Source organism: Exophiala mesophila, assembly GCF_000836275.1.
Source record: "Exophiala mesophila strain CBS 40295 unplaced genomic scaffold supercont1.1, whole genome shotgun sequence".
In the NCBI taxonomy this organism is placed as follows: Eukaryota; Fungi; Ascomycota; class Eurotiomycetes; order Chaetothyriales; family Herpotrichiellaceae; genus Exophiala; species Exophiala mesophila.
The window spans coordinates 73,589-99,623 of NW_015622504.1; the positions used below are offsets into that span (position 1 = coordinate 73,589).

Below are 26,035 nucleotides of genomic sequence, written 5' to 3' on the forward strand. Positions count from 1 at the left end.
CGTGGTGGTTCCATCAGTGGGTCCAGCAGAGAAGCTTGAAGTCGTTGTGGTCACAATCACATCAGTAAATGTAGAGCTCGATGTGGTCGTTGGCTCCTCGTCAGCGGTTGAGCTTGTGGTTGACCCCTGGTCAATGGGCGAGGTTGTGGTCGTTTGGTCGATCGGTCCATCAGTCAGACTTGAAGTACTTGTCGTCAAAGTCGAAGATTCTGTATCAGTGGAAGTAGAAGATGCCGTGGTTGATTGGTCGATTGGTCCGTCAGTCATACTTGAAGTACTGGTAGTCAAAGTCGAAGATTCTGTATCAGTGGAAGTAGACGATGCCGTGGTCGATTGGTCGATCGGTCCATCAGTCAGAGTTGAAGTACTGGTGGTCAGAGTCGAGGAATCTGTGTCACTAGAAGTAGACGAAACTGTTGTCGATCCTTCTATTGGGCTATCAATAGCACGGGAGCTTGTGCTGATGGTAGACACAGAAGAAGTGGTAGTTGTGCTCTGATCTATAGGCCCAAGGGAGATGGAGAAGCTGCTCGTCATCGATGTCGTCGACGATAAGGTGGAGCTCGTCCCGTCAGATGTAGTACTCTGGTCAATGGGCCCAAGCGAGAGTGATGATGAAGTTGACGATGAGTAAGACCATGTCTGGCCTCCTCCTCTTGTCGTGGTGCTTGATGTCTTGATGGGAGGTGCCCAGTCAGCCCATTCAGTGCTGTCCCCATAGTAGTCATCTCCCTTGTCGTTCTTGGGCAAAGGCCACCAGCCGTTTCTGTGCTTGTCAACAGACCCCGTGGGAACAGGCACGTGGCGTGTACTAGAGCTGGGTTAGCCAACGTCAAATGGAACAGCTCAAACAAGACTGACCTTCCAGCTGGCCGAGTGTGATTTGGAATATTGAAGATAATGACTTTGGTGATGACGATGTTAAATTGGAAATCCCCCGCAGCAGTAAAGGATCTGGTGACACATGCATCCCATCCACGGCCTGGGATTGTGTAAACGTGTTTCGGCTCAACAGTGATAGTCCTCCGGCCGTGCACGGTGATGGTGACAGTTCTGGGTGGTGCAGTAATTGTCACTGGGGGAGCCGTTTGCGGAAAGGTCCAGGTGTAGGTTCCAGGACCGGGAACACGGCCTTTGCTGGAACATAATGCGCTAGCAGTGACAGTAGACGTGGGAGCCGGACGAGAGATAATTGTCTCAAACCACTCAGCACACTTTTGATATTGCTTGCCAGCACCGTTGACGCCATAACGGCACTCAACGACGTCAAGGAGCTGGGACCGGCTTCCGTCTTCCAACTCTGAGCACTTGTCACAGACACCGCTGCCAGACCAACCAGGGATAGCAAGAGGGCCGCATTCGTTGAATGGTGCGACCGCACGTCGGGTAACAGTCTCGTAGACAGTAATAGACTTCGGGCCACCCTTTCTACGGGCGATCCAATCAACCCAACCTGGGCGCCCAGCAGTAGGGCCGGCAGTAATAGTGGTCAGGGTCTCGAGGTGCTCAGAAACTCGAAAGGGTTGGGTCGCGGCAGTGACAGTTGTCTTCTGGGTAGTCGTTCCATTCCACGCATACGGAACCACGGTTGAAACATAAGGGAAAGTGGTGAAGGGGAAGATAGTAGTGCATTGCCCCTTGATGCAGGCAGTACTAGCCTGGCATGTCGACACCGGTTGAAATTGAGACGTAACCGTGATTGGATGAAGTTTCAGGTCAGGTGCTCCCGTACAGGGCTCAATCGTGGCAATTGGCTCTGAGACGGACACGTCGGCGAGCAGAATGGCAAAGGTGGCCGCGGTGGCCACCGACTTGAGGAGCAGCATTCTGCAAAAGAGGAATCTTGGTTCGAAGCCAAGAAACAGATAGAAACAAAACTCGAAAGAGTGACTAGGGTGAGCTGATCAAAAGAGAGTGGGGAGAAAACCTGAAGGTGAACACCGACTCGGTGCTGCAAGCGAGATCTTATAGAGATCCATTGCAGCAATTCCTGGGCCACGGACTTTGCCATTTTCCAGCGGACAGAACTGCGTCAGGTGAGGGGGAAATGAGCAACGTCTGTGTTATTGTTATTGATATGGGACTTTGACAAGAGCAAAGGCCTCGAAAATAGGAAAGAAATCAAAGTGACAGCATATGAAGATCTCTCGACAAATCACACAAAGCCACAGCGGAGCAAGAGGAGGCTTCTGATCAACGTCAAATGTTCAATCAAGACGAGAGTGAGGATCGGTCATCTAAGGCGAGATGATTAGAACAGCGTCCGCGGCTTAAAGCTCTGATTTACAGCATGATAACAAGTTTGTCGGGCTCGGACAACTAGAAGGCCAAGGTTGAATGTGCCGAGTTGATGTAGAGTCCAAGGCGTTGGCAGCCTTGACCACTCGGCGTTGAAAGGCTTTGATATGAGGTAAGATCGACAATGTTTGAACGTCAAACGGCTGTCACCTTCCAGACCCAACTCCCACTTAAACGATACCATCCAGGCTGCCCATCCCTCGTGTGCACACAGCGAGGTCGAAGGTCGAAGAGATTGGCGACACAAAGACGACAGCTTGAAGAATGGTGGCAAAAGTGTAAGGGAGGGCTTGTATGGTTTCACTCAAGCATATTGAGATACTTGTCTGATCATTCCTGGGATGATGGGTTGGAGAGAGGCTTGTCGACTGGAAGGAAGATGGACCAAGCCTGCTTGTTGATGGTCGATGCTGTCGAGCCAGGGGGATGGGTTATTCTCTGGATACTCGTTCCGTCCAGTAAGTCAAGGCCAGTGGATCACTTCTTCAGCTCAGAGATACTATGTAAAGCCGACCGGTCCGCAAGGCCCAAGAGTCACCTTGTGGGCCCACGTCGGAGCAAGGGTTGAGCGGCAAGACTGTGTATAAGCGACACACGACGATTCCAGGAGCGATTGGTATAATTTAGCATTGACAAATGATTCGTAGGGTTCCGTATTCTTAGGAAGGGCTGCTGTTACTTGTCGAGGACGTTATTGGAAATGATCTCGATGCCACGATGCTTCAACTGACGTAGAGGGCGCATTTTGCGCTGGTTTGATATTGCCAAGTATTTCCGAAATGGGGCTAGCGGGATGCTCGAGCATACCCATAACATCCCGCCCACCTTTCCCCTTTTCTGCTCCGGGTTGTTCATAGGCCGAGGGGCCTCTCCCCTGTTTGGGGACCACTGGGACTAAACTGTTTCGGAGACTGTTTGCAGCAACAGGGTATGCGGGCCATGGAGCTCAGTTAGTCTGGTGGCGAACTGGAGGACAGTCCTGCGTTAACGAGTTATTAGAGTCAAAGCACATCGCCACAGGCGCACGGCAATCTCAGATGCTAGCTCGCAATTTTTCCATAGGAGCCTGACTAGAATGTGCATTGACAACGTCTGTAATACCGCAAATCCAATGACTAGGATAAGATCACATGGCTTTTGGGACATGGAAATCAGCTATTCCGCACGCCCTGTATGAAATGTGGATCATTCAACCGTGCTGATATCGGCCGACTACTCCGTAAAGAGGACTCTTACGCTAGGTGCAGCATTCTGCCGTCTGTTTGCCAAGCAGTTGATTGAAAATACTTCGTAGATGGGCGAGACGAAACAAGTCTGAAGTCAACCATCGACGAAACAAGGGACTCCTGCGTCTTCTCATGATCAGGCAGCATTGTATTCTCCCTCCTACCACACCTTGGTGTCAACCCAATAAGCAGAGTATGTATATACGCGCCGTTAACCCTAATAACACTTCCGGGCTTTGTGTTTGTGCCACGTGCAGATCATGTGGGGCCTCTCAAGATATTGGCAGCACGGCTCAAATACGAACTCGCAATCTAACGGCCACTAATGAAGCACAAGGATAATCGGTTTTCCCAACAGGTCAGCACTGTCAGTCTCCAACTTGGCCAGTACCGACAGCTCGATAGTAAAGCTTGTCTGTCGAACATGAATCCTGTCTGTGCACACACCGGTTTCTGATTCGGAGCCGCCAGACTTCAAAATCGCATCCAATGCAATTGCACACGCAACGTTGAAAATTTCGGACATAAAGTCACCTTTGATCCAGACAGGTCGTTGGTTCCGCGTTGAGGACATGTCCCTCATAATATAAACACATGGATTTCCTCGTGTCCCATGCTGATTGGTTCTTCCTCGGGCTCGACCGTGAGGTCTGGGCCAGGACAAAATGGGGTGAACTTCATGACTCTGTCCACGAATGAAAGAGTCGGCCAATTTCAACTGTTCAATAGAATGATTATCGGCCCCGACCCCCAAGTGCACGTGGGCAAAGCTGTGGGTATGAGAAAGCGGAGTTTATAAGGTCACCAAGTAGTTCTAGCCGATTGGCATCCACAAGAGTCTCGGTCTCGGGGCTTTTGCTCTGCTGAGTTCAACATTTCGACCTAGTGAGGGGAAGAATGTTGTGGCATCAAGCTCGCATCCTGCATTTGGGATGTGCCGCGTGTGAAGTGTTTGACAGGCGCTATGGCCAAGATGTGGCTTCCAATAACCCCAGGTTGAAGCTGAACCAATAGACGCGCTCTCGACTGAAATTGCCCGCGTGTACCAAATACATAGTTGAGAAAGAGAGACACAGCACCTGCAATATGTGTTATGATCACAGATTTGGGGTTATGTTTGGTGACGGCGACGGCAGTAGAGCTAACGAGGAGGCCACGTCGGCGATCCCAGTCACCCACATCACGACCAGAATAGTACAGCGGCTCCTGACTGTATTTTGTGGTTATTCACACTCGTCAGCATCGCGTTGCGCTCAACCCAAACATCAAGCCGGCACCAGGAGTGGTTGGGCTCTGCCATCCGCACCCGAATCTGAGATGATGATAATACAAGATGTGGAACTACATTGGCAGTCCCAAAATCGTAAGTAAGGGGGCAAATTGCGGCCCATGGGTCGGTCCATGGCAATGCGGACTCTCCTGAGCAAGAGTCAACAATGTTGCTTGCCAGTTCACTTTTGGTCGGGTTCGACCTTGTCAAAAGAAGACATCTAGAAGCTGCTGAATCCCCCTATTCTAAGTGGATCAATGCGTCTATATACTAGGTAGTCTAACATTACATTTCGGCCATTGCACTAAGGACTGTTGAGAATACACGCAGATCACGTCAGTTCATCCATGGACGCGTACAACCTCCCCGGACAGGCAAGGCTGACTTTGGCGCGTTGTAATTGGCTAGATCGCGGTTCTTGGCGGCCGTTGAGCCCAGGACGATGAAACAAAATCAATGGGCACTTTGACCGTCTATGAACATGCACCAATCTACACAACCACAGCACTTGACACTGGGCGGCAGGATCCTCCCTCTCCATGTCATTTCGCAAGGCGAGATGCAAGCCTCTCCGTCCAAAGCAAGGGCCCATGCCCTCGAGACACACTCCTGGTCACTGGTCACCTCCTGGCTAGGAGAGACATATCACCCACGACCGGTCCCTGCCTTTGAGAGAAACGCCGCGACCTTAAATGCGTTGCAGATATTGATGACGGAGTGCTTGACGGCGAACGAATTACACCATTTGATTTTTGAATCGAGAAGCGAGCAGTTGATCATGGCTGAGACGCATGGAACCACTGGGGATGAGCATCCTCTGCACGGGAAAAGCGATCTTGTCGCGATCCTGGATGATTCATTGTCACAATCTGCCCAGTCGGCACTTGACTCGATGTCGCGTTCAAAGGTGCTATTAGGGGGAAAGTCAAGCTCATGCCATTCCTCGCGTTTTATCGGCGCTCTGGAAGTCGACATGGTTGGGTTGTCTCGACGGATATTTGATCTGGAGGCTCAAACTCAGCAGGTCGAAGATCTCATCTCGAATTTAGTAGACCAGGACTCACACGTGGATGGAATGATCAATGGCTATGGCATCTATGCTAAAGAAAACTCTCCGGGCATCGACACCGATGACTTGGTACCCGAGCACCCGTCGCTCCATTCCCAAATTCTGCAACATCAGCGCGAGATCAAGCAGCTTTCCCTCAAGGCCGACGAGTACCGCAACCGCCTCGCGAGTCTTTCAAATGTCCAACCGCTACGCAGCAAATCTGGCGACGTCACTGTGGCAGATGTCGCTTCTGGAATGGAGGCTCTGGACCGCAAAAGGAAACAGATGTTGCAGTTCCAAGAGACAATTGCATCATTCCACGGCCTTCCTCCAGATGTCCACTCGAGCAGGCAGGAAGTAAAACGTGTTCTGGGGGAACTCAATCGCCTCCAAACCAAGAGAGACGAATTATTTGCGAAATTGATAGAATAGATAGCCGGCTAAAGCTAAACAAGCCTGGGAAATAAGGTCTATACGACTCCATCGATTATTACCTGAAGATCCAAGTACTCAATCAGTCGTGGGCGAACATCACGATGCTGAATTCGCAAGTGCCATATAGTCCCCTAGACCAAAGGATACTTGGTTGACAGGCATTCCCAATTCCCAGACATCAGTACCGCTCACCCCGAGCCACAGTAGCCCACAGATTCCGACTCGCGCTCAAGTCCTGCTCTGGTGCATTTCGGCATTGTTCTCGAAGCCGGTCTTTCTGCACTTCCAATCGTTCCGCTTTCTGCAGCTGGAGTTGTCGCCGTTCAACGTCTTGCTCTTCTATCGCGTGGCACTCGTCACCATACAACATTCGATAATCTGCTTCTGTCTTGGCTTTTAGCTTTTCAACCCAGTCCTCCGTCGAGCGCTTCAGATACTCGAGGATTGCTCGAGGGCGCAGACCAACATGCTCAATCTCGGCGGCATTGTGTCTAGGTCGCTTGACCTCACGCTCGGCCGCTCCCTCTACAAGACCGCGTTTCTGTCCTGCGAGCTTTTCTTCCCGTTCTTTCTTCGCCGCAAGGTATCTCTCGCTGTGGGCAAGACGCTTGGGTGATCCGCGAGCAACCTTGTCGTATATGACTGATTCGTGTACAACCGGGGGTTTGGTGAAAAACAGAACCCGTCCTTGGTCATCTTGAGGAAATCGACGGCGAAGGTCTGCTGGGATGGCATTGTTGGCGCTGTCGGGTAGCACGAAAACATCTTGGTCTCGGCCGAGGGGTAGATTGGGGTTTGTTCCATACGGTCCATGGGAATGGACAGGCTGTGCCAGAGGCCGATTGTAGGCTTGAGTTGATGAAGCTGGGGCGTAGCCTGTCGCTGGAGCGGCTGTAAGTCCGGGTGATGGATGCACCTGTTGATGAGTAGCATAAGGGAGTGACTGTTGGGCGATGGGTGTATGTGGAGGCACGGCGTGCTGGGCAGCACCCGAGGATTGCGCGTAAGGCGTTGGACGATGATAGGGCAGAGCGGGCGAGATGGATTGTTGTGTTTGATAAGGCGAGATCTGCGGGGCCAGGGATGGTGAGGGTCGTGCGATCTGAACAAAGTTATTTGGGCCCGTACTTTGGCGTGGATCCAGCTCTGGTCGGGGTGGCTGGCGTTGCATTGTGCTGATGGACGGCTGTCTCGAAGGTGGCGGAGGCGTTGGTGGGGGTGGAGGTGTCGGTTCTGGTGGAGGGGATTGCTGCAAAACAGGAGTGTCAGTGTGTGTACTAGAACAGGTGCAGTCCACTGGACAAGGACATGGGCCTATCTTGAGCAGGTTAGAGGAGGAAGTAAATCAAATTGGCTCACATTCTCGTCGCGCGGCTGGCGGTGAATACCGCCAATTAGCGGAGGCGCTTTTGGATCGCCCCATATCGGGGAGGGAATCTTATCTGTGTCTTTGGTGTCGTCCTTGAGCAGGTGTTTCAGGGGACTGGGAAGTTTCTTGATGCGGCGGGGATTGTCAAAATGGTCCAGGTCATAATCGATGTCCCGAACTTCATCTGGCAAACAACTAGCCCAGGTCTTGATCTTGTTGAATCTGTGTTTGTCTTCGTTGTACCGGGCTTCGCAAACATAGACCTCTTTGCTGGTGTCGAAACCCTTTGGTCGACCGCGACCGAATCTGGTGTAGAACATGACGAAACAGCGGTCCACCACCTCTTCGATTTGGTGGTCTCGGTATTGTCCGGTCTTGACAACTTCGTGCGGGAAAAAGTGTTTCTCGTACTGATGGACAGTTTGCTCGGGGCGATAATACCAGCAAGCGTTGATCCATTTCTGGCCGTTGGTATCCTCCCAGGTGCGAAAGATCTGGGCGACAATCGGTTTCGTCATGTCATTGGGGTTTCTGATGTGAACCCAGTCACCGACTTTCCATGTCTCGTCTTTGTACAGAATACCGCCCGGGAGAGGACGCCTCCCATCTTCCAACAGATATTCGTCATCTGGTTTGGCCTTCTCGAGGTCACCTAAGCGCTTGGCCTCGGCCTGAAGAAGGACCGCGTCTTGATAGATCTCACTAGAATCTAAGTTGAACTGCTTAGCGTTGTTGAAAAGAAGATCAATGTCTTTGAGGAAGTAATCGAGTGACGTGTACTTTTTGCGTTTTTGCTTTTTCTTGATGGTGTCGATGGCGATGGGGTCTTTGATCTCGGTGAAATACGCTGGGTACTCTTGTTTATCGGGCAGGCGTTCAAAGTGCCTGAGCAGAAGGTTTCCGTGGGCATCTTTGGGCTTGCGAAGACCTTTGAGGATGGCCTTCATGCGGGCCTCCATGGGAGTGTCGACCCTTGGTGGCCTCCCCCGCCGTTTCCTGCCGTCATCGTCATCTCGTTCCTTTCGAGCACTACGGCTCCTGCGACGTTTGAACTTGGTGCGGTCCTCATCTGAGTCGTCGCCATCAGCATCGTCGTCATCGTCGTCGTCATCCTGGTCGTCATCGTTGTCTTCGTCGTCGTCGGAGACGGGATCTGGCTCTGGAGTTGCGGAAGGGATTTCTCCAAGGTCTGGGAAGATGATCTCCTCATCCTTCGCCAGACCTTCTTCGACCAGCTTTTGGAGTTCTTGTGTGAAAATGGACTGTAGTTGTAGCACATCTCGGACTGGGGCCGAGTTTGGACGGTTGTAGACTTGGGCGTTGTGGACGATGAGGGCAAAGTCGTGGACGAACTCGGGGACGCCGGTGTAAGATTTTCTCTGGATTTTGCCCTTTAGCGTGCTGATGGCAACCGGGTTCTTGATGATTTCATGATAATCGGGAAGGTTTCGTCGATTGGGAATGCGCCGGAAGAGCAGGGAGGGATAGTAGTCCCTAAGTTGAGCTTTAGCAAAGCAGGTGCTAGAAAGGGGGGCAGGAATCAACTCACTCTCCACCCTTGTTCTTGTAGTTGTAGTTTGTGAGGGTGTCGGCAATACTTTTGAAAGCCCTGTATTGATCATTCGAAACAGGACGATCACCCGCCGCGTCCTCTTCAGGCGCGTCTCCTTCGTCCCCGGATCGATCATCGCCTATATCGTCGTCCTTAATGACACTCTCAGGCTTGGGGACTTCAATAGTGTCAGAGGCGTTTGCGATTGAAGGGTCAGGTTCTGTGGTGGCCTCATTCTCGGTCTCGAGAGCCATTTGAGTGTCAACATCTGCATTGCGAACCATCTTGTATCATTCCCAAAGCGCAGGGTGGAGGATGCAGGGGTGGGTGAGTGAAGGGGACATCAGGCGGCAGACCTGTCTACCAGGCTACCAATGTCCGAGCCGTTTGAGAAGATCAATAGTGGCTATCGTCGTCTTCATATCATCATATCATGTGGCATGGACGTTGTTGCGACGCGCACAGAGACAGACACAAACCCTAATTGGGGATTAAATCCTGCCGCCTTGGGGACTATGCATATCACGTGATTCTTCGTCGCCCAAATAAGGAGTTGACTCGGAGAGACCTCGCTGCTTTAGTTGCTCTGCCAGTAGCGGGGGATGTTCTCTATCCATGGTCGATAATGGTCGGTCAAGACTTGATCAACAATCAATATACAATTCTTCTCGACCAGCTCGATCGCCTCTCCCGATTATGCGACTTTAGCGTTGCTTCTAGTTCAGGAATATGGACAGCCTGCGTTGAAACAACTAATCTACCTGTTTTGTCGTTCTACTGTGATCCACCGACTTCGATGTGGCGTTTAGTCTGAGATCCCAGGAACAAAACACTGAAGTCTTTTGGACGATCGCTTGCAACATTTGGTTTTGTGCGAATCCACATTTAATCAACCGTCGATCCAATATGCGAATCCGTATACGAGGGCCATCGGGAGGCTCCTCGACTGCGACATTAGACGACGCCGCAACGATAGAAACGCTGCGAAAGACGATCACAACGGAAACATCATTGACTAGTTTCGATGTCAAGTACGGATATCCTCCTAAAACACTCCAGCTAGATCAGTATCCTCCGTCACAGCTACTAACCTCGCTCGAGGTCAAATTGAACGGCGAGCAACTCATCGTCAATAGCACCGAGGCCACCAAAGGGTTAGGGTCGGGGCGTGGCTCTAGCGATCGACATGAATCATCGGCCAGCCAAAGGTCTGCACCGCCAGCAACTTCAGAGGTTAAAACAACCCCTGCACCATTATCTTTGTCCCGGAAAAGCAATCCTGCCATGGATGACCCGCCAGAGGTGTTGATGCCAGAAGACGGGGGGACGTTAGTGCTCCGCATCATGCCTGATGACAATTCCTGTTTGTTCCGGGCGATCGCCAGTGCTGTTATCTCAGACCTAGATGCCGTCACCGAGCTGCGCTCGGTGGTTGCACAAACCATTCAGGCGCATCCCGAAAGGTATTCCAAGGCCATTCTTGACAACAAAGAGCCGGATCAATATTGCCGGTGGATTCAGTCGGAAGATGCGTGGGGTGGTCAAATAGAATTGGATATCCTCAGTCAACATTTCAACGTGGAGATATGCAGCATCGACGTGCAGACACTGCGAGTCGACCGGTACAATGAAGGGGCACACAGTCGTTGTTTCGTTGTCTACTCGGGCATTCACTATGACACAATTGCGCTAAGCCCATTTGCGACCTCAGAGCCCGAATTTGATCAAAAGCAATTCGAGGGGCCACAAGCTGACGCGGTGCTGGTGTCGGCGGTCAAGCTGTGTCAGAAACTACAGGAACGACATTACTACACTGACACGGCCGGATTTTCGATTCGATGCGGTGATTGTGGAGCGATCTGTGTGGGTGAATCAGGTGCCACTAAGCATGCTGAGCAGACAGGGCATTATAACTTTACAGAGGCGGCCACGAGTTGAGGAGTTGAGGTTGGCGCTTTGACTATGGTCAAGATGTATCATGGCTAGGGACCCCTGGTAATAGTATAGCACTATGAACCATGACATGAACCCGGCCTCGACAGTGTTGATTGTTTACTGGCACTTGGAGTAGAATTAATATTATGTATTATTCGACCCACATCAAAATTGCCCAAGTAGGTAGAATATGGGAGCACCCTCTCTCGACACGTAGCATGGGTAGCAAAACCCTCGGATATCGTGACAAGCTCTCTTATGTAAGTCCCTTTACGAAGCGAGTATTTTGGTGCATAGGGTTAAGTAGTGAAGCCACCGACCTGGTGCCATTCGCTCCGTGCGAAGTCCAACTCTTGGGGCACGGAGACAGATCCACAGTCCCTCCTGTTCACAACCCCTCCAATGTGCCTACGGGTAGGGAGAGGTTGTGTCCCGATCCGAACCCTGTGATTCCTTCGATATGTTTGTTCCTCTAGAATAAAGTATCAATTGATGATTGTAGGTATGGAGGTAGGTTTCGTCAAGATGTGTTGCTGTGTGCTCTAGCCTCCTCACATTGCCTCGAATAGTCGAGAGCGTCTATCAGACAAGTATCACCCATCCACATACCATCTTCCGGTCAACTCGAGTCAGTTTACTGCCCCGCACTCCAGCCTCTATGGTCTGGTTCTCGTCCAAGGACGGACGGACGAATGGGCAGACACGATGCCACCTTTAGGGCCCCGCCAGATGAGCCGAGGTCAACATGACTGACTATTCGTGCCTTGGACTACCTGGCCTACATTAATACTTACGATGGCGTCCCACAATGCTCAGGAAATCGCTCCTTCGGATCAACAACTAGTTGTCCAGTATCTGTGGACTGTCATCACCCAGAACGTCGTTCATCAGCCAAATCACTTTCAAACCCACGCACCCTCAGCGCAAGGACAATATGGCGTACGCCCAATCATGGCTCGATGTAGGTACGATGTGCGCGCACCTCTAGCCCGTTGCTCACTTCAGTCTCCAGTTCGAAAAGGCCAGCGGTGGTCGGATGGTCATGCATGGATCTCCTCAAGACTTGAGGAACATGTACGATCAATTGGTGGCCATGCTGATGCCACATATGCCTCCCCCATCAGATGCGGTCGAGGCCACTAACGGCGACGTTGATGGCATCAAGTACCGCGTCTACAAGCCCAAGGAAGCATCCAAGTCGGGCCCTCTCCCAGTTGCCATCTGGACCCATGGTGGAGGCTGGATGACGGGCGATCTCGATTCAGACGACGTCTTGTGCAGGGTCGTTGCCGAGCATGCCCCTTCGATCGTCGTCAATGTTGACTATCGACTTTCGCCCGAGCACAAGGTGCCTACACAGCTTGAGGACACTTTGAAGGTCTTTCGATGGGTGAGTTGATCATTGTTTTCTTGGGCCTGGGCCTCAGTCTCGCCCTCATGCACTCACATTCGTCCTGACGCACCATTCTAGGCTCACCAAAACGCATCATCCATCGGAGGAGACCCCAACAAGTTCTACACCGTTGGAGGCTCTGCCGGTGGTGCCCTCGCTTTGCAAGTCGCCAATCGACTGGTCAAGAAACCAGAGACTCGCGGCTTTATCAAAGGTATCGCTGCGATTGTCCCTTGCACTCTTCACTGGGACAATGTGCCTTCGGAGTACCAGGCAATATACAAATCCTACGACGAGAATAAGGAAGGAGTTCCTATCATCGACAAAGAGTCCATGAACATCTTCTATACTCACGCCGAGGTCGACCCCAAGGACAGCGATATTTTCACCGCTCTGGCCACCGACAACCACCAGAACTATCCCCCAACCTATTTTGCCAGCTGCGAAAAGGACCCTCTCAGAGATGATGCCTATGTAATGGAAGCAGCCCTGAAAAAGGCCGGTGTTCCCACCAAACACGACCACTACAAGGGTCTGCCACATTATTTCTGGATCATGCCTTCTGTCCCCGAGGGGCAACAGTTCGTTGGAAACCTTGTCGGAGGTATCAAGTGGTTGATTTCCCAAATGTAGATGAATCTCTGGGCTGCAGTTGGAAGAATTCCTCACATAGTCACCTTGTCGGTATCAGTTCCATGGTTGATGGTTGATGAAATAGACATCAAAATAAATGGGGTTTCAAAAGTCCAATTTACTATACCTACTACCGCGCAACGACCATGAAATATATATATATATATCTTCTCGAGGACGGTGATACATGCATCTTGAATAAAATTAACCAAATCTCCAACTTAAATGCGACATATCACGTGCCTTAAGAGCAGCCACATAATTCCTCCATCAACCACCGTTAACCACCATTATACTTCACCTTCATTCCCTTATCCTGGCATTCTGCCACTAGACAATCCCCCCGTGCTCGTCTTTGGCTGAACTGTAAAGATCTTGATCCCGCCGAGGCCCATGGCAACCACCTACTTGTCACATCGAGACGTATTCTCTCCATCCGCCACCGATGTCTCCTCTTCTCTCGGTTCCAGCGCCGATGCCACCACTGCTGCGAGGAAACCGAATGCCCTCGGCACCAAAGTGACCAGTGTCCTATCATCGTCCTACGCAGACCACGAGATCCGAGATGCCCTGCGCCTGCTTGACGACCGCGGCCTTCAGAATGATCAAGACACGCGGCGGAATTTGAAGACCAATGCTCAAAAACATGTCATTGACTGCAACGCAAGGATCGTGGACGACTTTGGCGCGGTCGCGGAGGTGAGTTGCCTCTGATCCTGACAACATTACCATGATCATAACCCTCAAGCGCGGCATATGGAGAGCCCAGACACAACTAACATCTCTTGACAGCAACTGCGCCGCGTCGGAAGCCTCCTCGACGCCCTCAACACCACCGTGGACAGCATGCGCTCCCATATCTACGCCGCAAGACAAGAGACTGCAGCGGTCCTCGAAGACGCCGGCGAGCTTATCTCCCGCAAGCAAGATACGGAGGCCAAATCCACTCTCCTCACTGCCTTTACCTCGCACTTTCTCATCTCTACCACGGATCTCAATTTACTTACTTCATCTGCCGAGCCTCTCGATGATCGCTTTTTCGAAATTTTGACCCGAGTCAAGCATATCCACCGCGACTGTGAGATCCTTCTCGGCTATGAAAACCAACGTTTGGGCCTCGAATTGATGGAACAAACTACACGAAACCTTGACGCCGCTTTCAAAAAGCTGTATACCTGGATCCAAAGAGAATTCAAGGGCCTCGATCTCGAAGATCCCCACATATCCAGCTCCATTCGACGAGCCCTGAGAGTCTTGTCTGAGCGGCCGACCTTGTTTCAAAATTGTCTGGATTTCTTCGCCGAAGCCAGGCAATCTACCCTGGCCGAAGCCTTTCACGCAGCTCTCACCGGCTCCTCCGGTGTCGCCAAGGCCATTGAATTTTCCACGCATGAACCGCTACGATATATTGGTGATATGCTGGCCTGGGTCCATTCAACCGCCGTCTCGGAGAAGGAAGCCCTGGAGGGATTGTTTATCTCTGATGGAGACGACATATCCAAGGCTCTTACTACCAGCAAGGCCAGCGAACCGTGGGCGCGGATCCCGCGACGGCGATCCAGCCTCGGGTCGTCCTCGTCCATTTCCACCGAGGGCTCCGGCCAGGAGGACCGAGGAAAGCGGGAGCCTGTCTTCAACCCCCACGCAGCTCTAGCGTCACTCATCAGTCGGAATCTCTCCGCCGCCTGTGCCACTCTGTCTTCCCGAATCGATGTCGCCGTCCGCAATTCTGGCGACCCCGTGCTCCAGTTCAAGACCTTCAACGTCCTGGACTTTTACCGTGGCATTTTCACCAAGCTCCTGGGTCCCGAGGCCGCACTGGTTCGATTGATTGAAACGTTGGAGTCCAACACCCTCGCCCAGTTTGAGGATACAATCCAGGAAGAGATACGCGCCGCCACTTCCGAGATCGTGGTCAATGAAGATCTGTCGCCTCCCACATATCTCGCCACCGGATTGCGCCAATTTGCCGAGATATGCCGGGCACGCGGACCACAGATGACTGATCCCGAACTCGAACGCATCTTTACCGCGTCATTGAGCGGAATTCTGAACGCGTGTGCAGGCACTGCGTCGTCGATTACCAACGTCAGAAGCAGGAGCATCTACAAGATTAACTACATGACGGCTCTGAAGTCGACGCTGTCGGGGCTGAAAATCCAAGTCCCCAATGTGGGCCCACCTCTGGAAAAGGCCAGCACTGAGATCCAAGCTCTCCGCGACGGTCTGTTCAAGGAACTGCATTGCACCTTTCTAGAATATTCGGGGGTGGACGAGATGATGCAGGAGTTGGACAGCAGACAGAACGCCATGGCACGAAAGGAGTGGTTGGTGGATAAACTGGATGGGTTTGCCGTGAGGTTGGACGAGTTCCTTTCCAGCGCCTTGATGGATGCACAAGAAGCACTAAAAAAGCTCCTGGACAGAGCCATTGCTCAAGATGTGGTGGCCGAAGCCATAGACCGCTTCTGCGCCGACTTCGACGAGCTAGAGGCCATGTTGGAGATGGTCGACGTCCAGGCTGGATCAACCATCGTCGATGAAACTAGAGATGCTGCCAAAGACGGACCAGGAGACCTTGGCTCACCCGAATCCCTTAGAGACCTATATCCACGGACTGGTGCCGAAGTCAGAGCGCTCTTGACCTAAATAGATGTGCTACAGTAATGCGTGGAGAGATTACAGGTTTCGATTGACCCAAGCACCGAGGTAACATCTCCTAGTGTACCCATCTTGAAGGACCTTGATCGCGAACAGACGGGTCTCGTGTCTGTCCGTCCCGGGCAGAAGCGGTGCATTGGGGCTGCACACATTGTCAGAGGGAAGAGTGCTGGATGAGACTCGAGACGAAGCGGTGGGGACTCCCGAGATTGAACAATGATGCAATCAGTGTCGTATTAAGTGGTATCGACTCTTTTCGTCTCTTCAAGTCTGCTTATTTTCTATAATCTTTCAAGACTCACAGACCCCACATTGGCTGGCCACACGACCCGAGCAGCTGTACAATTACAAGAACTTGTCGGCAGCCGAGACTGATAAATCTGTGTTAGTATCCAGTCATGAGAGTTCAGGTGGGTCGAAGTCCGTCTACTTACTTGTCAGGCTGGTATTGTCGGGCTCGATCGCGACCTTGACAACCTTTCCATCCTCAGTGGCAATGGCATAGCGTTTGCTGCGATAGTTGCCGGTAATGGCAGTGGTGTCGAAAGCCACATCCCATGCCTGTGTGAATTCTCCGGCAGGATCGGCGATGAAGCGGATACCGCTCGACTTGTTCTCATCCAGCGTCTTGCCCCATGCGTTGGTGCTGGTGCAATGTTCAGTAGTGACTTTGTGGTTTGAGGGGAGCTATCTTACACCCAGGCGTCGTTGACTGAGACGACAAAAACCTTGCCAGCGGTCTTCAACTTGTCACTGGCGATGTATCCTGGAACATGGTTGCCGGTGCAAGTCGGGGAGAAAGCAGCAGGAACTCCAATCACGAGGCCCTTGCCTGATGCGAGCTCTTTCGACAAGTTGACCCTGTTGCCCGGAGATGTTTCGAAAAGCTCGACATTAGGAACGGCGTCACCTTCTTTGACCTTTGTTCTTCAACGTTAGCCCAACGCCGCGAGAAAATGGGCTGTCATGGCTCGGTCATCATACCATAGCTGCGGCGGTGGAATGGAAGGGTCTCGCGAGACGAGAGGGGGATGGTTTGGTGGGTAAGGTTGCAGAGAGACGAGGTTGGGAGGAGCGCAGAAGAGATCGGAGATACATTTTAGAAAGGAAATTCAAGGATTGAAATGGTTGACAATGGCGTGGGCAGGTGCGTTTGGTAGATGGTATAATTCCAAATGGTTTGAAGGATGACGAAGTACTCCGTAAACGCAGCTCTTGGGGAATCGATCATTTGGGTCAGGTACGATGGAGATGCACCAATCGTGGCACGAGGTGTGCCCAGGACCGGGGGGGCTTGGCCTCCTCCGTCGACTTCTGCCCTTGTTACAGTAAGTAAGCCGAGCGGTAATGAGGGGAAAGCGACGGACATTCGAATGGAATGCACTTTCCTCGCTCCATGATACCGGAGGTGTAAAATGGCAGGAGCACCTCATCATTTTATTGTTGGGCATTTGTTGAATTGTCTTCTTCCGCGTGGCTTGCAGGTGGCCAAATGTGGCCTGTGTTCCCTCCTACAAGTATTCATACGTCCTTGATTGCTAGTGCTTAATGTCCACTGTGCTGGATGTTTGGCTCCTGTCGCCTCGCACCCATTGACCGTGCGGTTCTTGACCACGAGGCTTAGGAATAGTCCTGGTCACGAGTGATATTCTTCATCGTGGGGATAGAAACTACCGGATCAGCTTCCTAGAGGCTTGGGTTAGGTCCATGGTGAAGATTGGTTTCGAGAAGTCTTGGAGGAGTCATGATCATATTGGAGCTGTCTGTATCAAGTTAATACCTTGTCCTTGGGTGAACCCATTGCAGTTGTACGAGTATGTGCTCTACGGAGTAGGTAGTATACGAATATCCCTTAAGGGTCACGGTAGGCACCTATGGAGGTAGGGTTAGGACAAGAATGGTGCCCCCATGCCCCTAGTGGTTGGATTCCTCGCAGCATGACCACTTGGCACTTCCGCGGTAGGCTTATTCTAGGTGAATAATAGACTGGCGTGGCTGGGCGATCTCGATATCAAGTCATTCACAATATACTCCGTACATGTGAGGTAACGTAGAAACCGAGATACTAGGTAGGTACAGTGGATGAGAATACTCCGTAAATAAGTAAAAAGTGGAATGTCCAGGGCAGAGAAACGATAGGCCATCGACACCTCTCTTTGATAGGTATCTAACTAAATATGGGTAAAGATAACTACCTGGTAATGTTTTGGGCGTATTATAGAGTTCTACGGAGTAATTACCTACCTACGGAGTAGATATAATAGAGTAGTAGTAGGAATTACGCAAGAGCCTATCTACCTTTTACTTATTTATTCTTATCTACCGTACTCCGTACGAGTACTTGCAGGTAAAAGCTAAAATCATCGGGGGAGGCCATGGGGAACACGTACGGAGTAGTTTTCGAAGGATGAGTGACAGCCCCAGAGAGTTTGAAAGAGGAGGATCCAGGGATGTGTTTTTGCTTCCGGGGGTTGCTGGGCGTGCCCATTAGCATGAACTTGTCCTCGAGTCGCCACCAAGTTTCCAAAATAGTCGTCCAACACGGGGCATGATCTGCCAAAACGGCCAGTGGGGTTGTTTGGTTTCCCCACCACAAGCCCGCCATGTCCAAGTGTAGAATGAACGACTCCCTCGTTCAGCTTGAGAATTTGAACTTGTGGCCGCCACACCCGCGTCTGCTCGTACTTAGCTTCCTACAGTAGTACGGAGTACATCCGGAGTACCTCATGCGTAAGGCCTGCACCTGCATTGCTTCGGAACCACCAAACACCAGCCCAGGGACGTGGAAGGCTCAACTCCCTAGGGAGGGAGAGTAAACGTTACCATGCATACATCCATCCTCGTACGGAGTACGTTGTGCGTGCAGAGTCGGACCGCGGATACGAGTACACTAGACCAGCCCATACCAAAATGCCGGATGAGGCCTAATTTTTGATCTGCAAAGTTACTTACTGTAGTCGTGCCATACCTGTGCACGATCTAGTAGGAGCAACTACCCCTGGCCGACATTGCGAGAACCATATAGAAGGACTAAAGAGGATTTTCAAGTTGGTGGGACAAGGTCGTGGCCGATGTACATGGCTGACTGGCGTCGACAGGAGGGTTAACCATGCTAAAGAGCTCATGAGTCCAAGTACGGAGTAAGTCAACATCCGCATGGACGTCCGCAATCGCCTTTGGCACGTAGCCAGTCCATCGTGACCTAGGCTGGATAAGATCGCTTCTTCGGACCTGGCTCGCCTAGCGGGGCCTTTACAGGGTGGCGGAAGACGGCCGAAGGGCAAGGCACGGCATCTTAGAACTTAGGGCGGCCACCTAGTTGAGGAGGTCCCTCGGCATCGAGAATGGGGTGGCCCCAACCAACAAAGGCCACCCAATCCGAGGTTCCTGCGCGTGCATGCGTGCTTAGGTAGGCTATGGGCACCTGACTACTGGTGTCTCCAAGAGCAAAGGACGCCCACGCAGTAATAATAATGGAGCAGCATGAGCTGGTAGGTGTTGTTGTGTGCTCTTTATTAGATGAACGGAATTGCTGTGCATTGCAAATCTCTGACGCCCAGTGACCCCCTACTACTTACTAAATTAGGCACCTAGTACTTAGCCAATCCCCTGTCGCTCGTGCTCTTGTGGGCAGCCTCTCCTGTCACTTGTCACCTTTACAGAGCACCTCTGCGCTCAACATCAACACTCTACCATAGCTATATCTAACTTCTTAGGTAGCAGTCGTGTTCCAATATGCCTATCTGCCAGTCTGCCAGTCAACGTTTGCTGGGTTTCGCCGATCACTTGAATGACCCAACGATCACCTCTTTTAATCAACCTTGCCTCGACTTATAATAGGCTTTGGGTACTTCAATGATGTAAACCTTGGCCATTAGTGCGGCGACCAGTGCTACTGTCCTGTAAACTGCTAGGCTAGACCGCAAACGTGCAGGATATTCGTTTTTGAATTGATTCGCCAAGTTGGGTTACGATCGAGTCGGATCGGGCTTCGCAAGCGCCAAAAACGACCCACCTAGCTCCAAGCGGCCTCTGTCATCTACTCCGTACGTACCCACAAATGAGGCGCACTGTTCATAGGCACGAGAGAACAGTTGTAATAATAATATGCATGGTTTGGTAGTAGGTAGCGTGGGTAGGTAGGTGGGTGGGTGGGCAGGGCGAGCAGGTCATTTATATGCGCGGTACCCTGGTAGCCCGTCACTCCTTGCTAGGTAGGTAGGTAGACACCTAGGACCACTGCGTACTTCCTCTCCCAGTCTACTTACCTACCTACTGCTGGCAGGTGCTTACCACCAGACACCAGACACTGGACATTGGATTAGGTACTTGTGTTGGCCCAGGGCACGCCTAGGTTTTATTAGGCCAGCAAAACTTAATCGACGGGAGCCAAGGGTTTGAGAAAAGCCAATAATATCCACCGCCAAAGCAATGGGTATGCCTGTCGCACTTGTAACTTCGCATTTCTACCGCTAAAGATACTCCGGACCGCCTGACAGGCACTCTGGCACTTGAGATTCCCAGGTCCTACTGAATCCTGAACTCCAGAGAACCTGTTCCTGGTCCTCTGGTTTGCACACCCTGGTTCACTTCCAGTAGTTGGGATCAGAACGGTTCTGCCCTGAACCTAACCACCAGAACTCTGGTTGTCGTTCGGCACCGTCGCGGCTCAATGCCTACCTACCTGGGTACCTAGGTATTTACCATGACACGCATGCCTTGGGTACCTCGTAGACTCAATAATCATCATCACTCCATGGCTCAAACCCTTTGGCCTGATTTCGACACTTCTAATAAACTGCAGGTGGCAATGCAAGAGTTAGGTATTCAACGGACCTTTTCTAGGTCACCTACTGTACTGCACTCTCGAGCCTCTTAATACATGAGGTACTTAATAAGTAATATGGCTCCAACGGGTGCGTTGCCAAAGGTCCATCTGGTCCCGCACCTCTTTGGCATCAGACAGCCTGGCCTACGGAGCTGTTCCCAGGTGTGCTTCGCAAACCTGGAAGTCAAGGACAATCTTTTTTGGCAGAGGCGGGTTTTATTACTAGACAAGTACGACAGGGTATCTCTGCACCAATAATGACTGACAACGGCAAAAAACCCACTGCCCACTGTCCACTGCCCACTGTCCACCCATCCACCATCCATCATCCATCATCCACTACCCACCTGCACCCACCGCCCTCACCTTCACCGTCACCTCGTCTTCCAAGCAACTGTCTCTTGCTCGCCCACTTGAACGACACTTGAACGTCTTTCCATTGCAATCCTGTTGAATTACATCGTACCTTGCCACCTGTCTCCGAGTCTTTCTGCCGTTGGCCCCTTCAACATTCCGCCAGCTTTTGCTACTCCTAATCTTTTCCCTCTCTGAATACCTTACTACTTTCTTACCCCATTATTCAAACTTCTAGCCCATTGGTATCCCTCCCACTTGTCTCCTTGTCCCAATACGGCTCTGGCTCTGCCTTTCGGTTATTCCCTGCCCCAACTCCCGGGCCCCCTCCCCAGCTTCTTCCAACCTGCAGCCGACCCGACAACTGGTTTCTCGGTCGCAAATCGATAGCCAGATAATATCTTCCCTACCATCTACACTCCCTGCCTCCCCAGCTCAACTGACTCAACTCGACTCGACTCACTAGCGACCTGACCTTCCTTTGCAACCCTTCTTATTCTCATCAGGCCCCTCAATTTCCACAAGTCTGGTGCGCACGCCTGAGAATGCCGCCTTGATCAGCCTTGTTCGAGTCTTTTGCGTCACCAATCTCGAACCCACCCTGCGCTGTATCATCTCAACTCACGTCGCCTCCCACTTCTTCCAGACAACGAAAACCTCATTGGTCCCCTGTGTCTTGACTAGATCGCCCGGCATGGACAACCAAGCTGGAGGCGCTGGTGCAAACAGCTCCAGCGACTTTGTGCGAAAGTTATATAAGTAATTGGCTTCCCTAGCGCCACCACTTACCCAATTCACGGTTCGCTAATCTTTTTTCTGCCTCACAGAATGCTCGAGGACCCGTCATATTCATCCGTAGTCCGCTGGGGCGACGATCGCGACAGCTTCGTCGTCTTGGAAAACGAAAAGTTCACAAAATCCATCCTCCCAAAGCACTTCAAACACTCCAATTTTGCCAGCTTTGTTCGCCAGCTCAACAAATATGATTTCCACAAGGTTCGTCAAAATAATGAAGAGGGCGGCACTTCCATTTACGGACCCAATGCATGGGAATTCCGCCATCCCGAATTCAAAGCCAATAGCAAGGACACCCTTGATAACATCAGGCGGAAGGCTCCTGCGCCTCGAAAACCTGGCAATCTCAGCGATGAGCAAATCCCCATCCAGCAGATCGACCTCATGAACCAGCAGATTGTCGCCCAGGCTCAACAGATCGAGTCCCTGGTCCAGAACAACCAACAACTCCAGATCAACCATCAGATGGTTGTGCAAGAACTGATGCGGATCCAAAAGACGGTGGTCAACCACGACCGCGTGATGCAGGATGTCATGACCTTCCTTCATTCCGTTGACGCTAAACAAAGGCGAGACAGCAAGTCCATATTTCCCCCCCAGCCTGACCAGGCTCCGTCCGCCTCGACCCTCACTCCCACAAGTCAGAACATGCCCCCGCAAGATGATGATATTCCCGCGTCACCTCTCCAGCACGCCGCCAAACTGTTAAATGATCTTCCTCCTGATACTCAGTTCAATTTCGCTGCACTTGAACAAATGAACCACGGCTTCTTACCGGGAGCCATGGCCCAGCCGCCCCGTTCCAACCAATTTGGGGGCCCCAATTCCGCGACTTCGAGTGGTAGCATGGGCTTCTCCAAAATGGATCCCGCTCAACTCGAACAGGTGGTCTATCCCATGGGTACGATCAACGGCATCGACCCAACCTATAGCGAGCACATTCACAATATTCCCTATAGTCTACCCACCAACACTCGCGATACCCAGGATCCGCGTGCCCACTTTGCCGAGTCGCGCAAGAAGAGCGGAGTATCCGACCCCGGCTGGAGCCGCGCCCCCCGAATTCTCCTGGTCGAAGACGACCCAACCTGCCGCCAGATCGGAGGCAAATTCCTCTACTCATTCTCGTGTACCGTGGAAACCGCTCTTGATGGATTAGAAGCAGTCAGCAAGATGCAGGAGGGAGTCAAGTACGACTTGATCTTGATGGACATCATCATGCCCAACTTGGATGGTGTCTCGGCCTGCCATCTGATCCGTCAGTTCGATCGCACCCCCATCGTTGCCATGACCTCCAACATCCGATCTGACGACATACAAATGTACTTCCACCACGGCATGGACGACGTCCTACCCAAGCCTTTTACTCGCAAGTCCCTGTTGGATATGCTCGAGAAACATTTGATGCACCTCAAAAAGACGCCTCCCGGCATGGAAGCACCCTCCCAGGCTGGGTTAATGGGCGGTGGAATACCTGCATCTTCCAACGCGCACTCGGTGCGCGATGACCTTTCGGCTGGGGCATCTCCCGCAGGATCCAGTGGGACGTGGAATTCGCCTAGTCAATACTCCCCCGTCAACCCCAACATCCACTACGGAGGCATACAGCAAGTCGCGCCTCAACAGCAACAGTTTATCGATGCCAACGGCAACGCGTACACACAAAACGCACCACAGACGCCCGTGGGACTTCGAGGTCCTAACATGTTGCAGCAACAGCAACAACAGCAGCAGCAGCAGCACCAACAACAGGCCCATTCGCACCGTCGAGGGCCGTCAGAAATGGCTGGAGCACCCGAAATGGGCAGTGGGAACAAACGACAGCGGCTGTACGCGCCGCAACAGACCATGTCGGCGCCCATGCGACAGTGAGGTGGCCTCGCGTTTGGTCAAGTGTACAGTGCATCATATGGCTCGACAATGGCTCGACAGAATTGGAGTCGGAGTCGGCGAGGACGAGGAAGGCGCCTTGACGAACGGCAGGTCCATGTTTTCAGCGCCAATAAGGCGAAAGGGGTCTTGGTAGATACGGAATTGACAGGGACCTACAGGAGACCTGGACAGCGTTATGCTATTGTCACAACGTCGAACTTGGACATTATGATTTGACGACTAGGTTGATTGGGAACTATTACCTGGAATTGTGTGTGAGTGTGTGTGATGTCTGATGTCTGACGTCTCTGGAGTTGTGTTGAGTTATGGACAAGGAGTTCCCTCCGGCAAGTCGCAGTAGACGGCTTAGGAACGGTGTCCAGCTGCTGAGAGAAGTTACGACAGCCAGCTGTGGCGGTGGACAAGGGCGTCGTGAACGCCACGACTAGTGGTCCCTTCCAGTCTCCGGTGTCCGGAAACAAAGGGTGAAATGCGGTTTCTGAGCGTATTGCTCATTCCGTAATCAAAGCCAAGGCTGTGGTTCCCAGTCTATGCATGCGGCCACGGCTGGATGGACGGATAAATGCCTGAATGCCTGCACGAACCAATGGAGTTCTGGAAAAGGGCGGATCTGTACAGCATATATGATGGGACATGTCAGAGCGAATGCATACACGGTTTAATCCAATCAGTCGGAGGCTCTAGGTTGGCCTCAGAAGCCCACAGGCGAGGGGCGAGGGGCGATGGGCGCTCGAGTTTGATCGACACCAGCCCATGCTGCATGGAGACCGGCCAAGGAAGGCGGTACGAGTTGGCTATCATGCGGGTTTTGGTCGAGCTTGGAAGGATTCAAGACATGGTGGCTGCACTGCTGGCATTGGATAATGACTCGAGCTACGAGGACTGGTCATACGTGGGTTAGGCCTCTGACGATTGCTATATATAATGACGGAAATCTGGGTATATGTCATGTGTATGTCACTGTGTTGCCCGTGAGCTTTTGGGCTTTTGGGCTTTCGAGCTTTCTGAACCACAAGTAGCATTACAACGGCGTGGTATCTAAGACAGGCGGAAGTAGCGCTCAAAGAGTAGGCCGGTGCTGCGCCAGGAGGAAAACAAAATAATGCGCCACCAGATCTGATTGAATCGACGGAGGTCAGTTGTGCGTACGCCATACTGCCGCCCGGTTCAAGTATGAACCTCTCGGGTTGACCGTCAAGTATTCGTTGCGACACATTCTGGGCGAGTACCAAATGTGAAGGATTAAAACGGATGTATGAATGTTACAGGCCTCTTTGTTGTTCCTTCTCCCACTGCTCTGGGGTTAAACACTTGGGAGTCCAGGCATGGATAGCTTTGATCTCGTCCTTCAGAGCATTGTTGACCAATCGATGTCTGGCAAGCAGAGACTTCTTGTCGAATTCGGGTGACACGATGATGGCGTTAAAAGCCTGGCCACAGCCACCTGACATATCCTGAATGGAGATGTGTGTTGTAGAAGGCAGGGTATTGCGAAGTTTGGACTCGAGTGACTCCGGAGTGATTTGGTGAGAAGAGGCAAAGTCGGCGGCGGTGGGATCTGTCTGAGCAGCCATGGGTGTCGCGAGCCGACTGTTGGAGGTGGTCAAGAGACGAGTGGAGAGATAAGAGGTTAGGGAAAGGCGAGAGAGGTTGTGGGATGACGGTGGATTGGCAGGTTTGAGTGAGAGTGACAGAGATGTTTTTTTACCACAGCCAGCGGCACGAGTAAATAATCTCGTGCGGAGGAATGGTTGCATCGACGGTGTAGATGGTGAAGAAGTTGGTAGAGTGGGATGGATATTGGTGGCACGTGGGTACTTGGATCAGGTACTTGCTGTATATAATACCGGTAAAAGGCGAGACTGGCGTGATTAGGATGTCAACAAACTGGATTATGTTTCGTTCTTGGGGGAGGAAGTAAGTGAGCGAGATCGGAAAGGATTGGAGGAATTAATGGTGGAGGGAGGATGGAGCATGGAGCATGGAGGATTGGGATGTGAATGAATTGTAAGCAACGCACACAATAGTTAGAGGGCAGGTGGGTAGGTGGGCAGGCATACAGGCAAGCAAGTAGTGGCAAGTACTACCGAGTACTACGGAGTACAGTACATACTCCGCAGTACTCAGAGTAGTACTTGGAGAGGATCAACGTTATTCCTTCTTCCTTCCCTCCATATTGTTCGTTCCTTCCATGCCTGTCATGTCGTGTGCACGCCTTCCTCACTACTCCGTACTCCGTACTTGCCTTTTCCATACTTCTTGCAGCTTCTTGCCTGTGGCTCCTTCCCCACTGACATCTTTCGTCATGGCTGCCCTGCACTCACACTGCTCCTTCCCCTTCC

The 26,035-nt window shown here is 51.8% G+C and overlaps 8 protein-coding genes across 8 annotated transcripts; 5 read left to right on the top strand and 3 right to left on the bottom strand.

Moving 5' to 3' along the window:
* Positions 1–5,275: 5,275 nt before the first annotated feature.
* Positions 5,276–6,279, top strand: PV10_00018 (uncharacterized protein; the record flags this gene model as incomplete). The annotated part of the gene is made up of 1 exon (XM_016364039.1): positions 5,276–6,279. One exon carries the CDS (start codon positions 5,276–5,278, stop codon positions 6,275–6,277), a length of 1,002 nt encoding a protein of 333 aa, XP_016227688.1. The 3' UTR covers positions 6,278–6,279.
* PV10_00019 (uncharacterized protein) lies at positions 5,946–9,641 on the bottom strand. The gene is made up of 3 exons (XM_016364040.1): positions 9,199–9,641; positions 7,640–9,143; positions 5,946–7,529 (listed from the first exon to the last, which is right to left on the bottom strand). The coding sequence occupies exons 1-3, from the start codon at positions 9,483–9,485 to the stop codon at positions 6,459–6,461; spliced, it is 2,862 nt and encodes a 953-aa protein (XP_016227689.1). The 5' UTR covers positions 9,486–9,641; the 3' UTR covers positions 5,946–6,458.
* A 224-nt stretch (positions 9,642–9,865) lies between these two features.
* On the top strand, positions 9,866–11,273 carry PV10_00020 (uncharacterized protein). Its single transcript, XM_016364041.1, has one exon. The coding sequence runs from the start codon at positions 10,108–10,110 to the stop codon at positions 11,137–11,139; it is 1,032 nt and encodes a 343-aa protein (XP_016227690.1). The 5' UTR covers positions 9,866–10,107; the 3' UTR covers positions 11,140–11,273.
* A 797-nt stretch (positions 11,274–12,070) lies between these two features.
* Positions 12,071–13,162, top strand: PV10_00021 (uncharacterized protein; the record flags this gene model as incomplete). The annotated part of the gene is made up of 3 exons (XM_016364042.1): positions 12,071–12,097; positions 12,149–12,526; positions 12,608–13,162. The coding sequence occupies 3 exons, from the start codon at positions 12,071–12,073 to the stop codon at positions 13,160–13,162; spliced, it is 960 nt and encodes a 319-aa protein (XP_016227691.1).
* A 317-nt stretch (positions 13,163–13,479) lies between these two features.
* PV10_00022 (uncharacterized protein) lies at positions 13,480–16,175 on the top strand. Its single transcript, XM_016364043.1, has 2 exons — positions 13,480–13,861; positions 13,955–16,175. The coding sequence occupies exons 1-2, from the start codon at positions 13,556–13,558 to the stop codon at positions 15,809–15,811; spliced, it is 2,163 nt and encodes a 720-aa protein (XP_016227692.1). The 5' UTR covers positions 13,480–13,555; the 3' UTR covers positions 15,812–16,175.
* PV10_00023 (uncharacterized protein) lies at positions 15,623–17,049 on the bottom strand. The gene is made up of 4 exons (XM_016364044.1): positions 16,808–17,049; positions 16,520–16,743; positions 16,258–16,469; positions 15,623–16,194 (listed from the first exon to the last, which is right to left on the bottom strand). The coding sequence occupies exons 1-4, from the start codon at positions 16,919–16,921 to the stop codon at positions 16,169–16,171; spliced, it is 576 nt and encodes a 191-aa protein (XP_016227693.1). The 5' UTR covers positions 16,922–17,049; the 3' UTR covers positions 15,623–16,168.
* A 3,980-nt stretch (positions 17,050–21,029) lies between these two features.
* On the top strand, positions 21,030–24,727 carry PV10_00024 (uncharacterized protein). Its single transcript, XM_016364045.1, has 2 exons — positions 21,030–21,764; positions 21,833–24,727. Exons 1-2 carry the CDS (start codon positions 21,700–21,702, stop codon positions 23,670–23,672), a joined length of 1,905 nt encoding a protein of 634 aa, XP_016227694.1. The 5' UTR covers positions 21,030–21,699; the 3' UTR covers positions 23,673–24,727.
* PV10_00025 (uncharacterized protein) lies at positions 24,532–25,681 on the bottom strand. The gene has a single exon (XM_016364046.1). It carries the CDS (start codon positions 25,448–25,450, stop codon positions 24,956–24,958), a length of 495 nt encoding a protein of 164 aa, XP_016227695.1. The 5' UTR covers positions 25,451–25,681; the 3' UTR covers positions 24,532–24,955.
* Positions 25,682–26,035: the final 354 nt, after the last annotated feature.